The sequence below is a fragment of the Calidris pugnax genome, unplaced genomic scaffold (assembly GCF_001431845.1).
Source record: "Calidris pugnax isolate Ruff unplaced genomic scaffold, ASM143184v1 scaffold123, whole genome shotgun sequence".
In the NCBI taxonomy this organism is placed as follows: Eukaryota; Metazoa; Chordata; class Aves; order Charadriiformes; family Scolopacidae; genus Calidris; species Calidris pugnax.
In genome coordinates this window covers 2,451,642-2,463,330 of record NW_015090876.1, presented here as the reverse complement: position 1 = coordinate 2,463,330, position 11,689 = coordinate 2,451,642, and the positions used below count along the sequence as shown (strand labels likewise).

Sequence of the window (11,689 nt, the reverse complement as noted above, 5' to 3'; positions counted from 1 at the left end):
TGGTGATTTAACAGCAGTGCCAAACCTCAGCACGCTCTTCTTTTTTTTTTTTTTTTTTTTTTTATGTAGATACACAGAGCTATCCTTCTTTCCTGTTTTGTAGCACTAAGAAATAAACCTGCACCCTCCTAAGTGGGGTTTTGGTTTATGCTGTAGGTGCAGAACAGGAGCAAACCCATCCCTGGTGTGGAGCAGTGGGTCTGCTGTGGGTTAAGGGGGGAGGGTGCTCGAGGGAGTCCTGGTAGAGCTTGGGAGCCAGAAGGAAATGCAGAGATCCAGGTGGTGGGAATAGCTGAGCAGGGGAGGAGACCCCCTTAATGCATGGATCCCATAGATCCCAGCCCTAAAGAAATCATCTCCAAAAGCGGTAGCTCTGAGCATGAGCCTGGGTCATACCCTGCTCTGCTGAGACTACTCAGACTAGGGGGTAGGACAACAGTTTTAGCTATTATTTCCCTTATTTTCCAGAGAGCAGTCCCTCACCCATCAGTCCCAACCACCCCTTTCCTGGTGGCCTTCACCAACCAAGGGTGCAGCCATGTCCCCAGGGGCACCAGGCAGCCCCGGGAGGTGGTGGAGCACCCTCAGGGTGATGCTCCCCTTGGAATGATGTCCATCCCACAAGGACAAGGAGGTGTGACACTCGGAGCCGCGTGCCACGAGGTGGCACCATGTCCCTGCTAACCTGCACGGCGGGGTCACCTCTGCGGCCAAGGAGCTTCTGCAGGACCCTGCTCTCCTGCCAGGACTTGTGCCTCCGAGCAGCCCCATGGCTAAAATCCCCCCACTGAGCTTTTTTTTTTATTAACTGAGCAGCCCTCCCTGCTGCAAGACCCAGCTGAGAGAGGAGATGGTGCCACTGCCCCATCCCCTGGAGTGCTGTGTCCCATTCTGGGCTCCCCAGTTGAAGAAAGACAAGGAACTACTGGGGAGAGTCCAACGGGGGCTACACAGATGATGAAGGGACTGGAGCATCTCTCTGCTGAGGAAAGGCTGAGATACCTGGGGCTGGTTAGCCTGGAGAAGAGAAGACTGAGAGGGGATCTCATCAACGCCTATCAATGTCTAAAGGGCGCTGGTGAGGATGGTGAGGACCTGGAGGAGGAAAAGAGCTGCCTGCTGTCTGCCAGGAGAGCAGGGTCCTCACAGCCCCGGAGCAGCCAGTTTGTGCTTGGAGCAGGAGCTGGGCTCATGTACCAGGCTAATAAACCTGGAAGTAACCAAATGTAGGCACTGCCAAGGGAGGAGGATGGAGATAATACCTAATTACAGTGAGAAAGCCTGAGAGATGAGCAACAAGGGCTCGAAAAATGAGTTTTGACCAAAATGCTTGTCCTACAATCCAGTATTTGGAGTTTGGACCCTGCACTAGCAGCACTAATAGCAGAAGGAGCCTCAAGAAAACCCTGCCTGGACCCCACAGAGCAAGAAGGAACTGCAGTGAGTGACAGTCCCCAAACCAAAGAACTTGCCCAACACCCAGTTCGTGTCTTGATTAAGCTGCTGAGCTCCTGATCGCTGGGTTTCCACAGCCTGACCCAGACCTTGAGGTCCTTCAGGAAAGCCCTGCAGCTGAATGTTCTGTTCTGCTCAGGAGGAACCACCCCAGGACCTGCCTGTCCCCACCACCCTGCCCTGAGCTCTGCTGACACAGACCCAACGTTGGCCTCAGTGGGACTGCTCAGATGCTCCATGGAAATCGAGGTGACTGCTGCACCCAAGTCCCACCCAGTGAAAGAAACACAAGTACCAACCATAGGAACCCATTAGCAGAAAATTCCCAGTGGAAGGAAAGGAAAACTGAGTGGAGGAAGAGTTCCTGTGCTCAACGAGGAAGCTGCTCTTGCTTTAGAGCATGGAGCAACCAGCCAAAAAACAGAAGTGCACTTCTTTCTGACAAGGGAAGGGAGGGAGCTCTCCTGCATCGGTTCTGGGTCCCTGGCAGCGCGCTCAGGGCTGTAGCAGAGAGACCAGTAATACCTACATTATTCCTGACACAACGCTTTGCGGCTCAACAATACATTTGCCAATTCAATTTATTCAAACAAGTTCCTTGGGAAGACAGCAAAGCAAATCCAGGTGGCAATTACCGAATTCCGACTCGGCCCTGGACTCGGGGAAACAAAGGGGCAAGAGATATGAGAGAAATAGCAAGTTCTGCTGGAAATCCCACAACCGCAGAATCCTAAGAGCTTTTAATCACCTGCTTACTGGTATTCAGCTGGAAAAAAAAAAAAAACCAACCCTGTGTCATTGGGCAAGGAGACAGAGCAGCGTTGCAATCGCTCTGCTGTGGCACTCGGCACTTTGGAATATCTTTACTACAAAAATGAAATGCTTTTTTGTTTTCTTTTGAAAGCACAGCAGTATTTGGGCTCCATGGCCCACTGCAGTGACATCTAATTGAAGAATAAGTATATTCAATAGTTACCAAGACTGACAGAGTCACAAGCCCCGCTGTGTCCCCTCCTGCCCAACCATACTGCGGCCAGACGGGGTGGATGGTGCCAACAAGCTCAGATGAACTGTCTAATCAGTTCAAAGCCTGGTTAGATGCCTTCAGCCAAGGGCTGAGTCTCCTCAGATCCCAGACCCTCTTTCCCAGCACGGACACAAGCCCACAGCCCAGGGCTGGTCCTGTGCTGGGACACAGCTCCAGGAACCGGGGTGGCTGGAGGGGGAGAAAAAGCAGCCGGGAACCTCCACTTTGGCTTTGGATGTGCAAGAAACTTCTGTTGGAGATGCCCAGCAGTGGAAAATTCCTCTTACTGGAGCCTGCAAACCCCACAGCATCAACTTCCCACACCCCACTCACAGCCCAGCCCCTGCCCAGAGCCCCCCCAGGCTCTCCTTCACATCTCCATCCCACTCCATCCCCCAGGGCGGCTCTAGCTCCTCTCCCAGCAAAGCAATTAACACCCAGGTTGAATTTGGCCCCAGATGTAGAATTAGGTTAAGCCAAGAGGTGGCAGCATCTTATTCAGTATCGATTTTGCATGAATATTTCTCCTATTAGCCATTTTTCTTTCTAATCATAGAATGTAAGTTTGTAAATTACAGAGGTGGAGAGGAAATGTATTGCAACCTCTGGCAAATTGATATTTTTGCAGCAATGGTAAACTTTTTCTGATGGCAGATAATTGAAGGGAGCGAGCATCAGATAAAATTCATGAAGATTTGGACCTACTGGAATAAGACAAATGATATTTAATGTTCAGAATTGTAAAGTAATTACCCTGGGCTCTGATATAATAAATACATAGACACAGTAAAATGGAGTTTGGCTGAGCAGGTGCCTTTGGCGCGGTGCTACACAGGGCCCTGCAGAGGCCAGGGGATGGAGAGGGGACATCCCCTTGGTACAGGGGGACACCTCGGGTTGATGTCACCTCCAAGAAATGCATTTCCTTAGGAGGGAAGGAAGGAGCTGCCTCCCATGTCTGCAGCAGAGCCCTGTGGCCCCAAGCCCTATTGCTGGGAGCCATCATCATCTACACTGCCAAAGGCACAAGAAGCCACTCTTCATCCATCCCTCCCAGCAGTGATTGGCTGCTGCAGGTTCTCCAGCAAACCCACAGCCTCCTGTTCTCACCTTCCAGTCAATGGCCATCACCACCTCCTATCGAGGTCTTCCAGCAGCACCCAAGAGAGCAGCCTGCAGCCAACAAAGAGGAGGGTGACCCACTCCCTGAGGGGGTCACTGCCCTTCACCTGGGGGGGAGCCTGGCCCCTGAGGGGATGAACACCCCAACCAGAGCTTGATGCCACTGCCTTGGAAGAACAGCAGACCTCCCACCTCAGAGGGAAGCTGCAGAGCAACTTTAACACTCAAAACCAGAAGGTACCAGCCCCCACCCAGCTGCAACTCTGCTCCCACCAGCTGGAAACAATCAGGAGATGCTTCTCATCAAGTGAGGAATCACCTTGTCTCCCCTTTTAAAGCCCTGCCTCCATCAGCCCTGGGATGGACCTTTCACCTGCCAGGCCACCTTCAGTGCATGTAGCATCTCACTGGGCTTCTAGGGACAGCCAGACCTTAGGGAAAAAAAAAAAAAAAAAAGAGAGAAAAGAAGGGAAAAGAGGCTGGTGCTTTTTAAAGCAGGATGTCAGTGCAAGTCCCCCGGTAAGATATGTGCAGCACTAAAATGTTCTCAATGCTGGCACCCAACATGGGTGGCTGCTGGGCAAGTGCATCCCGCTGTCAGGGAGAAAACGTGCTCAAAACACACACACACCACGCTGGGAGGTCCCAACCTTTCTCCAGGGCTCCTCAAGCACCATCTCGCAACCAGAAGCCAACAACAGGCCTTGCTCCCGCTCCACCACCAGTTCTCCCACCGCTCACCCGCCTCTGTCCCCTTGGAAGAAGTTGCTTAGAAATTCAGCCGCAATTATGCAAGCTTTAGTATTAAAAAATGCACATGGATCTGAAAGCAAATACGAAGGCGCTGCTGCTGCACCGCTAGCTCTGAGCTGTCTACAGTCCCTAGAAATCCTCAGTGGGATGTTTGAGAAGGATGTATATGTGTTGACAACATTAAATGATCCATGGCTCAAGGACAGAATTGAAACCATACATCTACTTCGTACCGGCGCTGATCACTGGGAGAGTGTTTTTCTCCAACTAACCACGGAAGGCCGGGCACCTCGTCCTCCCCGGGACGGCGGGGAGGGCCGGGGGAACAGACAGTGCACACACACACACACCCCACAGAGCTCCAGTCAACGGGGAGGGAGACACATGGACGCCATCAGAGGGGAAAAAGAAGAAGAAGAAGAAAAAAAAATGTTATTGTGGCTGCACCATCTTTGAGGGCAATTGAGCGTGTTGCTTGGGCACATCACCCTCTTCTCGGCACCTCCCGGATAGGCCGCGCCGCTGGCACGTATCCGCCCCACATCTGGTGGGAGGGTGAGGAGGGGCAGGATGCTGTGGGGTTCACCGGGGGGAGAAAAATGGGTCTGTTCTGCCTTCCGAGTGTCCCCGAGTGCCACCTGGGATGCCTGGGTGCCTGGGTGCCACCCGTGCCACCACAGCAGACCGCCGGAGCCGCCTCGGCCCTGGGAAGCCACAGCCTTGTCCGTAGGCAAAAATTCCCAAGGATGAGGAAAAACCAGCAGGCAGCGAGGAGGATCAGGTGGTTCCCCAAGGAAGGGGAGAGACGCTGTGAGATTGCAACATTGCCCATTTCAGCAGGGTGACCAGGCGGCATTTGATGCCGGGAGGACAGTTTCTGCTCCATCATTTTGCCAGCAGCAGCCCAGCTATTCAGAGTAGATGGTGGGGAGTCATGTTTCCCCAGATGTGGTAAAGCCGGGCTCCTTCTGCCTGCGGTTTTCTTGCCCCAAAATCCAGCCCTGCTGTGGCCTGGAAGCCCTCTCCTCACTCTCCCTCCCAGAGCTGGTGGCTGATGCTCTCCGGCTCTCGCTGCTGGGAGATACGTGGGGGAAACCTCCCTCCAAGCCCAGTCCCTGACTCAGGCACTGGTTTCCATCATTTCCGCTATTACCCGACTAAAGGGTATTTCTTTGCTCCTTCGTTTATGCCCAATGTTTATTTAATAGGCTGGCCAGCTTCAATTAGGTCTGTGATTACTCACAGATGACAGCTCCAGCATAACAATGTTTACTCTCAAACTCTATCTCCAAGTATAGCCTGTGATATATTTAAGGAGAAGGTATAAAACCATTACTGTTGAAATAGCTCTACCTATGGGAGTGACATTTCTTTTTCAACCCAAAGAGCTGACAACCAGGCAAAAATGTGCCAGGGATATCAACCCCCTTCACCTGGAGAATTAGTCACCTCAGTGAAAGCCTCATTTGGTTGAGTTCTCCAGATGTCTCTGCCTTATCACTGGCATGTGGAACTCCTTGCTACAGGATTTGTATTCTCTGCAGTTTAACAGCTGGTCTGCGTTTGGATGAAGCCCCTGGATGATTTGTTTGTGAAGCACCATGGATGGATGGAGGCTGGAGGCAAAATGCAGCATCTTTGTCTCAGATGTGTCCCCCCACTGCACACCTAAGGTGCTTGGGGTGTCTTGGCAGGAGGACATATTGCAAAAGAAATATCCAAAGCCATTACCCAGACATGCTTTTACTTCTTGGAAAAAGAAAATGGCAATTCCTGGTCTCCGTGGCTCTGAAAATTGCATTTTTAGACCCTGGAGTGTACGCCCTTGTGGGGGACCCAGCCTGACGGCCCTTACAAGCCTGGAACCCGAACTGTTGTCTGGGAAAGCAGTGAGGAGAGGTGGCTTTGGGGTGGCTCAGAGGCAGAGGATGGCTCTCCTCCATCCCACCACCCACCAGCCCAGGGGGGCTGGACAGGCACCCTGAGGAGAGAGATCTTGTAGTGGGAACAGCTTCTATCCATCCCCAGCAGGTTAATCAGTTGCTGGGAGTCTCGTTAGTGCCAAACACTCTCATCAAGAGGAGGAGGCTGGGTGTGAAGCCAGGCTTGCCAAAGGCTGGGTGCACCAGCCAGAGTGTCCAGCTCCTGCCCAGGACACAGCCTGGTCCTCTCTGAGCCCTCCAGACCCACTGGGATGGTCCCAGTCTGGCCATCGCCCCAGGGAGGGAATGGAAAGCGAAGGTTCAGGAGGGATAAGGAAACTTCCCGGCTTTAATTCACTGAACTCTTTTGTTTCAACCACATTTAATATCTTAGAAATTACGAGTCGCGGGGACCTGGGTGAGCCGAAGGAGAAGGCGTGATCTGTGAGGCCAATTAAGAGGCCGATGGCACATGGTGAAACGGGAGCCCCTCGGGGGAGGCCAAGGTTACATAAATAAGTGTGCGAAGGAGCTGCACTGAATCTGCAGACACCCAGCCACTGGTGATGCCCCTTTGAGTCTGGGAAAATTAAATATAAATAATAAATGTTTAACCACACAGCAAATAAATACAATGAGGCACCTTTAAAAATTATACTAATAAACACCAAGCTGTTGTCCTTCTGCCCAGGGTGGCTGAGCAGCCTCTGCATATCAGAGACAAAGAGCCCAACGGGGGGGGGTTGTGTTTGGGGGGCTGTGCTCAGCTGGGTTTTCTTCACCCCCACTCTGCCATCCTTGTGATGAACCCCGGGACAGCATGGAATAAAACACCCAGCAAAACTGGAAATAATATGGTCCCAGCCTCACACAGTGGATGTCAGGGCCCCCAGAGCAGATGTAACTCACCTTTGCTGCCATCATCCCAGTAGGCTTCTTCTGGGAACCTGGGAGCAGGATCCTGGGTCTTGGAGGAGAAGCCCAGATCTTCCTTGTGATGACACAAACGTTCAAGGAGAGCTGCCGGGTCCCCAGAATTGCTCCGTGTCAGCACTCGCTTTACAATAAGAGCTCTGCTTCTCGGCTTCCCCTTTTTTACTGCTTCCCTGGAAGAAGGGGAAAAATGAAATGGAGATATAAAAAATAAAGGGGTCATTTATAGTTAAGCACATTAGGATGGGAGTGAGAGAATAAAGCGGTGAGAAACAGCTCAGCCAGGGGCCTTTGGGGACTTGTTCTCGGGTACTGGCACGGTCTTTACTAGGTCGCTTGAACCTTTTGTGCTCTGCTGCAGAGCTCACACCCGGGCTGTGTATCACCGGGCTGGCCGTGGTGTGCTGTGTGTGGGCACCCCACTGCCCCCAAACCCAGGCTTCTCCCCCTCACACCGGGATGTACACTTTATGGGTGACTTCTATAGGTGGCCAAAGCAAGGGGTTCAAAGCCAAGGGGGGGGTGCAGCAGAGAGTGCTGGATTAAATGCCTGCCAAGTCCCTTTGCTATGATGTAATTTCATTTCTCCCCAAATTCTGCAGGGAAGGAGCAGGGCAAAAGGCCTTCCTTGCTGTGATTAGACATTCCCGGGCAGTTTAATTATAGTCTTCAGCTTCTTAACTGCTTGCACAATAAACCCGCAGAGAGCTGCCATCCCACTGTAGTTAGTTATCGCTTTCTTTTCTTCCCAGCCCCTGGGATTTGGTGCCACAATTTACTAGAGGACACTGGAGCCAAACTCTCCGTGGGGCTGTGCTGGCTGTCGGCAGGAGCCTTCTGCCAGAACTAAATATGTCCCTCTCGTTGGGTTGACTCGGAGGCAGCTGGTGTTTGGGTTTCTTTAGATCCATGGCTTCAGACCACCCCTGGTCCTGATGAGTCCCCACATCTCACCGGTCTCTGATGGCTCCAGATTCCCACCTCTGAGGAACTGTAACCCACTCTTAGCAAAACCCCGGTCCTGGACACACCACTAGGTGTAGGAAGCACCTGAGGCTGGTGACAAAGGTGGTACCCAGAGCTCAGTGCTGGGTTTGACACTCGAGCAGGGCCACAAATATTCTCCAGCCTTTGCATCCTTTCTCCCTGTTAACTCATGGCTTCATTAGACTAATTTGTTTCCAGGTTGGAGGATGAATAATGAGCCTCAGCCTGTGGGTGCATAATTAAGTTTTGATAGCGAATGCTTTTATCTAACCTTGTTTTCGTTTTTTATCCTCAGTACCTGAATTACAAGTTTGAGATTTAGGGCTGCAGGTTTGCCTTCACATTAAGCCCAGACCCACATGTCTCCACGAAGGGCACCAGTGCTCTGCATCTCCCAGGGCAGTGCCCCACGGTGACACCGTGGGGTGTCGTTTCAGCCAGGTCTAGTCAGCAGGGATAATAAGGGAAAGAGAAATCGTTAATGACAAAATGGCTTTTCCCCTGCCACACTCTGTACAACACGCCGTCGCTGGTCCCTGGTCTGTGTGGGCTCCGTACACCGGTAACTCCTCCCCGGTGGGACGGCACAACCCAATGGCAAAGGTCACCTGGAGCATCTTGGTGGGTCTCACGATCCTGCTGCCTTTCCTCATGTGGTATCCAAACTCCATCTGGCTTTTTTGGGTCCTCTCAGACGCAGTTGCCTTTGTTTCTACAATTATAATACACGCCCACAAATTCCCCAGGTTGTCCCCGTTGCCCTGAGCCCCTCGAGTGCCTCCTCAGCATGACTTGGCCATCAAGATCTCCCTGCCCTGTGTCTCTCCCCTTGCTGGTGATTCTCTCCAGCCTTCCTGTTGTTCTTTTCAGTGCTGCAGGGTTGCCATCAAGCCTTTTCCACTGATCTTTTTGGCCTCTCACCGCTCCTGCCATTGTCAAGAGGGTTTTCCGTAATTCCCTGTCTACGGGGGTGGTTTTAGGGATAAGAAACCAGAGCCATTCCTGGGTACCTAAAGGATGCTCTCTGGGCTGAGGAGCACGTCTCGCAGCCCCCGCTCCTGCTGGGGGTGGGAGCCGCCGCGGCGGTGGCAGGCGAGGAGCCGGCGCAGGTACTTAGTACAAATGTTAATAGCGTCATTGTTTATACTGTAGGATTGGAAAGGGTCTCCTGGGTCATCTGGGGCATTGCCCTTCAGTAACTCAGTCCGTGCTCAAACTATCCCAAGGGTATTTTTAGTCGATTCATGAATCCTTTTAGGAATTCGGCCCGGCGACCTCCGTCGGCAAACGATTCTTTTGCCTAATTGACTTCACTTTCTGCATGCCCCGTTTTAATACCGCCTTTAAAGTTTGAGGCTTTTTCTTCCTCTCACAGTGTCACCCACTGCTCAGTTTCAGTAGCTTTTTTTTTCCCTGTTCTGACTTTTTTATCTGCCTTACAGTTGGTTCCGTGGCACTCGCTGACGAAGCCCCCTCGGCTGTGGGGCTGAGCCCCTCTGTGTGTGGTGGGATGGGCTCCACCAGGAGATGCTGTGTAGGGACTAGATGAGGGGACAAGGGTGGGAGATGACCCCAAGAGTCACCTTTACCCACCTCTGGCAGCAGAGAGGGGACAGTCACAGGGCAGGCTGCCTCCTGGGTCCCATCCTACTGACCACAGCTGAGCAGCAGTTTGGAGGGTCCCCATTTTCCTTGATGTCTTCAATTTTACTATCAAAATAACAGCAGACGGTGAAGAAAAAAAACAAAGAAGATTAAAGAGTGGGGTTTATTAATAATTTGTTCTCAGTCGTTAGTATTCTCTTTAGATCCACCGCTCCGTGCCATGTCATCACTGCATTATTATTTGCAACGGAGCCTATTTTGAGCATGTCAAGAGGAAATTTTTCAGGGGAAAAAGGGGAAAGGCACGAGCCCCATTGAAGAGGTTGTGTGCCTACACTCACCTGCACCACCCATGGTCCCTGCCAGACCTGCCCGCTCTTGGCTTCTGTGGTTGCTCCCTAATCAGCTTCATCAGAACGAGCTGAAGTTAAACATGAAGTTTTTGGTAATCTGGCTTGATCCGTTCGGTGTAGGCTCTGGAGTATCCTCAGCAGCTCACACAGAGGTGTAGCCTCCAGCACGGGGCAGCAGAACTTCTCCTGGCATCAGCCCCTCATTGAACCATTCATTTTCCTTTCCGTCTGCTCCAGTTTTGGTGAAAGGGCGATGATTCATGTCTCCCCGTGATGCACAGCTGTGATTCAGCTGCGAATTTAGCAGAGGATTTACCCCCACACGGCTTTGTGTGAGCAACTTTCTTGTACCAAGAGAGAAGGAGGGAAGAAGCTTGGAGCAGGGAACCTGAGGCAGCTGCTCAGATGGGAGCCTGAATTACCTCGTGAATCCTTGGGATCAGCCAAGCAGAATTTCTTTTAAATAAACTATGCAGAAGTGCCAGCTTCAGAAGACAATTTCTTTTTTTTCTTCCCAGGAGTGCAACATTTTAGAGAAAAAAGTAACTGTAGAATGAAGATGGTCCGATTTGATGAAGTCAGCAGAGCTGTGGGCAGGATGAAGACCATGCTCTCCACATCCGTCTCCAACTCGTCATCGCAGCCAGCTGGTAAATATTTGCTGCTTCTAGTGATCAGCTGAAAGGCCCTCCCATCCCCACAACACTATTATCTCTGCAAATTACTTTTATTCTAGTGAAAAAGCAAAAACCTAAATCCTGACTGTTTTTAATTGAAAACAAATGGGAAAAAAAAAAGGAAGTCTTTTACAATAATAAAAGCAAGGATTTTTAATTGAAAACAAATGGGAAAAAAAAAGGAAAAGTCTTTTACAATAATAAAAGCTGTAGTTGAAATAAGTACTTTCTAATTTTCTCCCAAATCGTTTGATACTTAAAAAACTCTGCCAAGAGAGTATTTTTGTGTGATTGTATCTATCCTCTGCTTGGCAAATAGATCATACCAAGTGGATTCACAGGGCAGAGATGAGCAGGTCTGAACCCTTCCTTCTTCTGCAGCAGTAACCAAAGACTTTGCCGTGCCCCACGACACAGCCATGACCTGGGGTGTTGGCGTGGGACTGGGCACCCCAGGGCAAACCAGGGAGTGCATGGAGGGACCTAAGTGGTGCAAGCAACTCACAACATTTGGGAAAACAAACCAGGATGTACACGGTGAGGCACCAGGACAGAGCTCAGAGAGGTCCTGGGGCCTCCATCCTCAGGGGATGCTCAGCTCCACCACCCAGAGCCATGGGCAGCCTGGTTTGACTTTGAACTTGGCCTTACCTGGAGCAGAGGTTTGGCCAGAGCCCTCCAGCCTCCATGTTTCTGGGGTACTGTGGTGCTTCAGGAGCAGAGGTTTGGCCAGAGCCCTCCAGCCCCTCCTTCCAGCCCCCATGTTTCTGGGGTACTGTGGTGCTTCGATACCTTTGTTTCAGCTCAGGCTCCTTGTGGGCCACCAGCAGGTCTTTGCAGGTGGCCCCTGTGGCA

General features: G+C 51.5%; 1 protein-coding gene across 1 annotated transcript in view; it reads right to left on the bottom strand.

The window, feature by feature from the left end:
* ZFAND2A (zinc finger, AN1-type domain 2A) overlaps window positions 1–8,870 on the bottom strand; it is a 35,352-nt gene extending 26,482 nt beyond the window's left edge. Inside the window, exons 1-2 of the mRNA XM_014946198.1 lie at window positions 8,758–8,870; window positions 7,189–7,385 (exon numbers count right to left, since the gene is read on the bottom strand). Coding sequence (XP_014801684.1) covers window positions 7,189–7,385; window positions 8,758–8,870 — 310 coding nt within the window. The remainder of the gene's footprint in view (window positions 1–7,188; window positions 7,386–8,757) is intronic.
* Window positions 8,871–11,689: the final 2,819 nt, after the last annotated feature.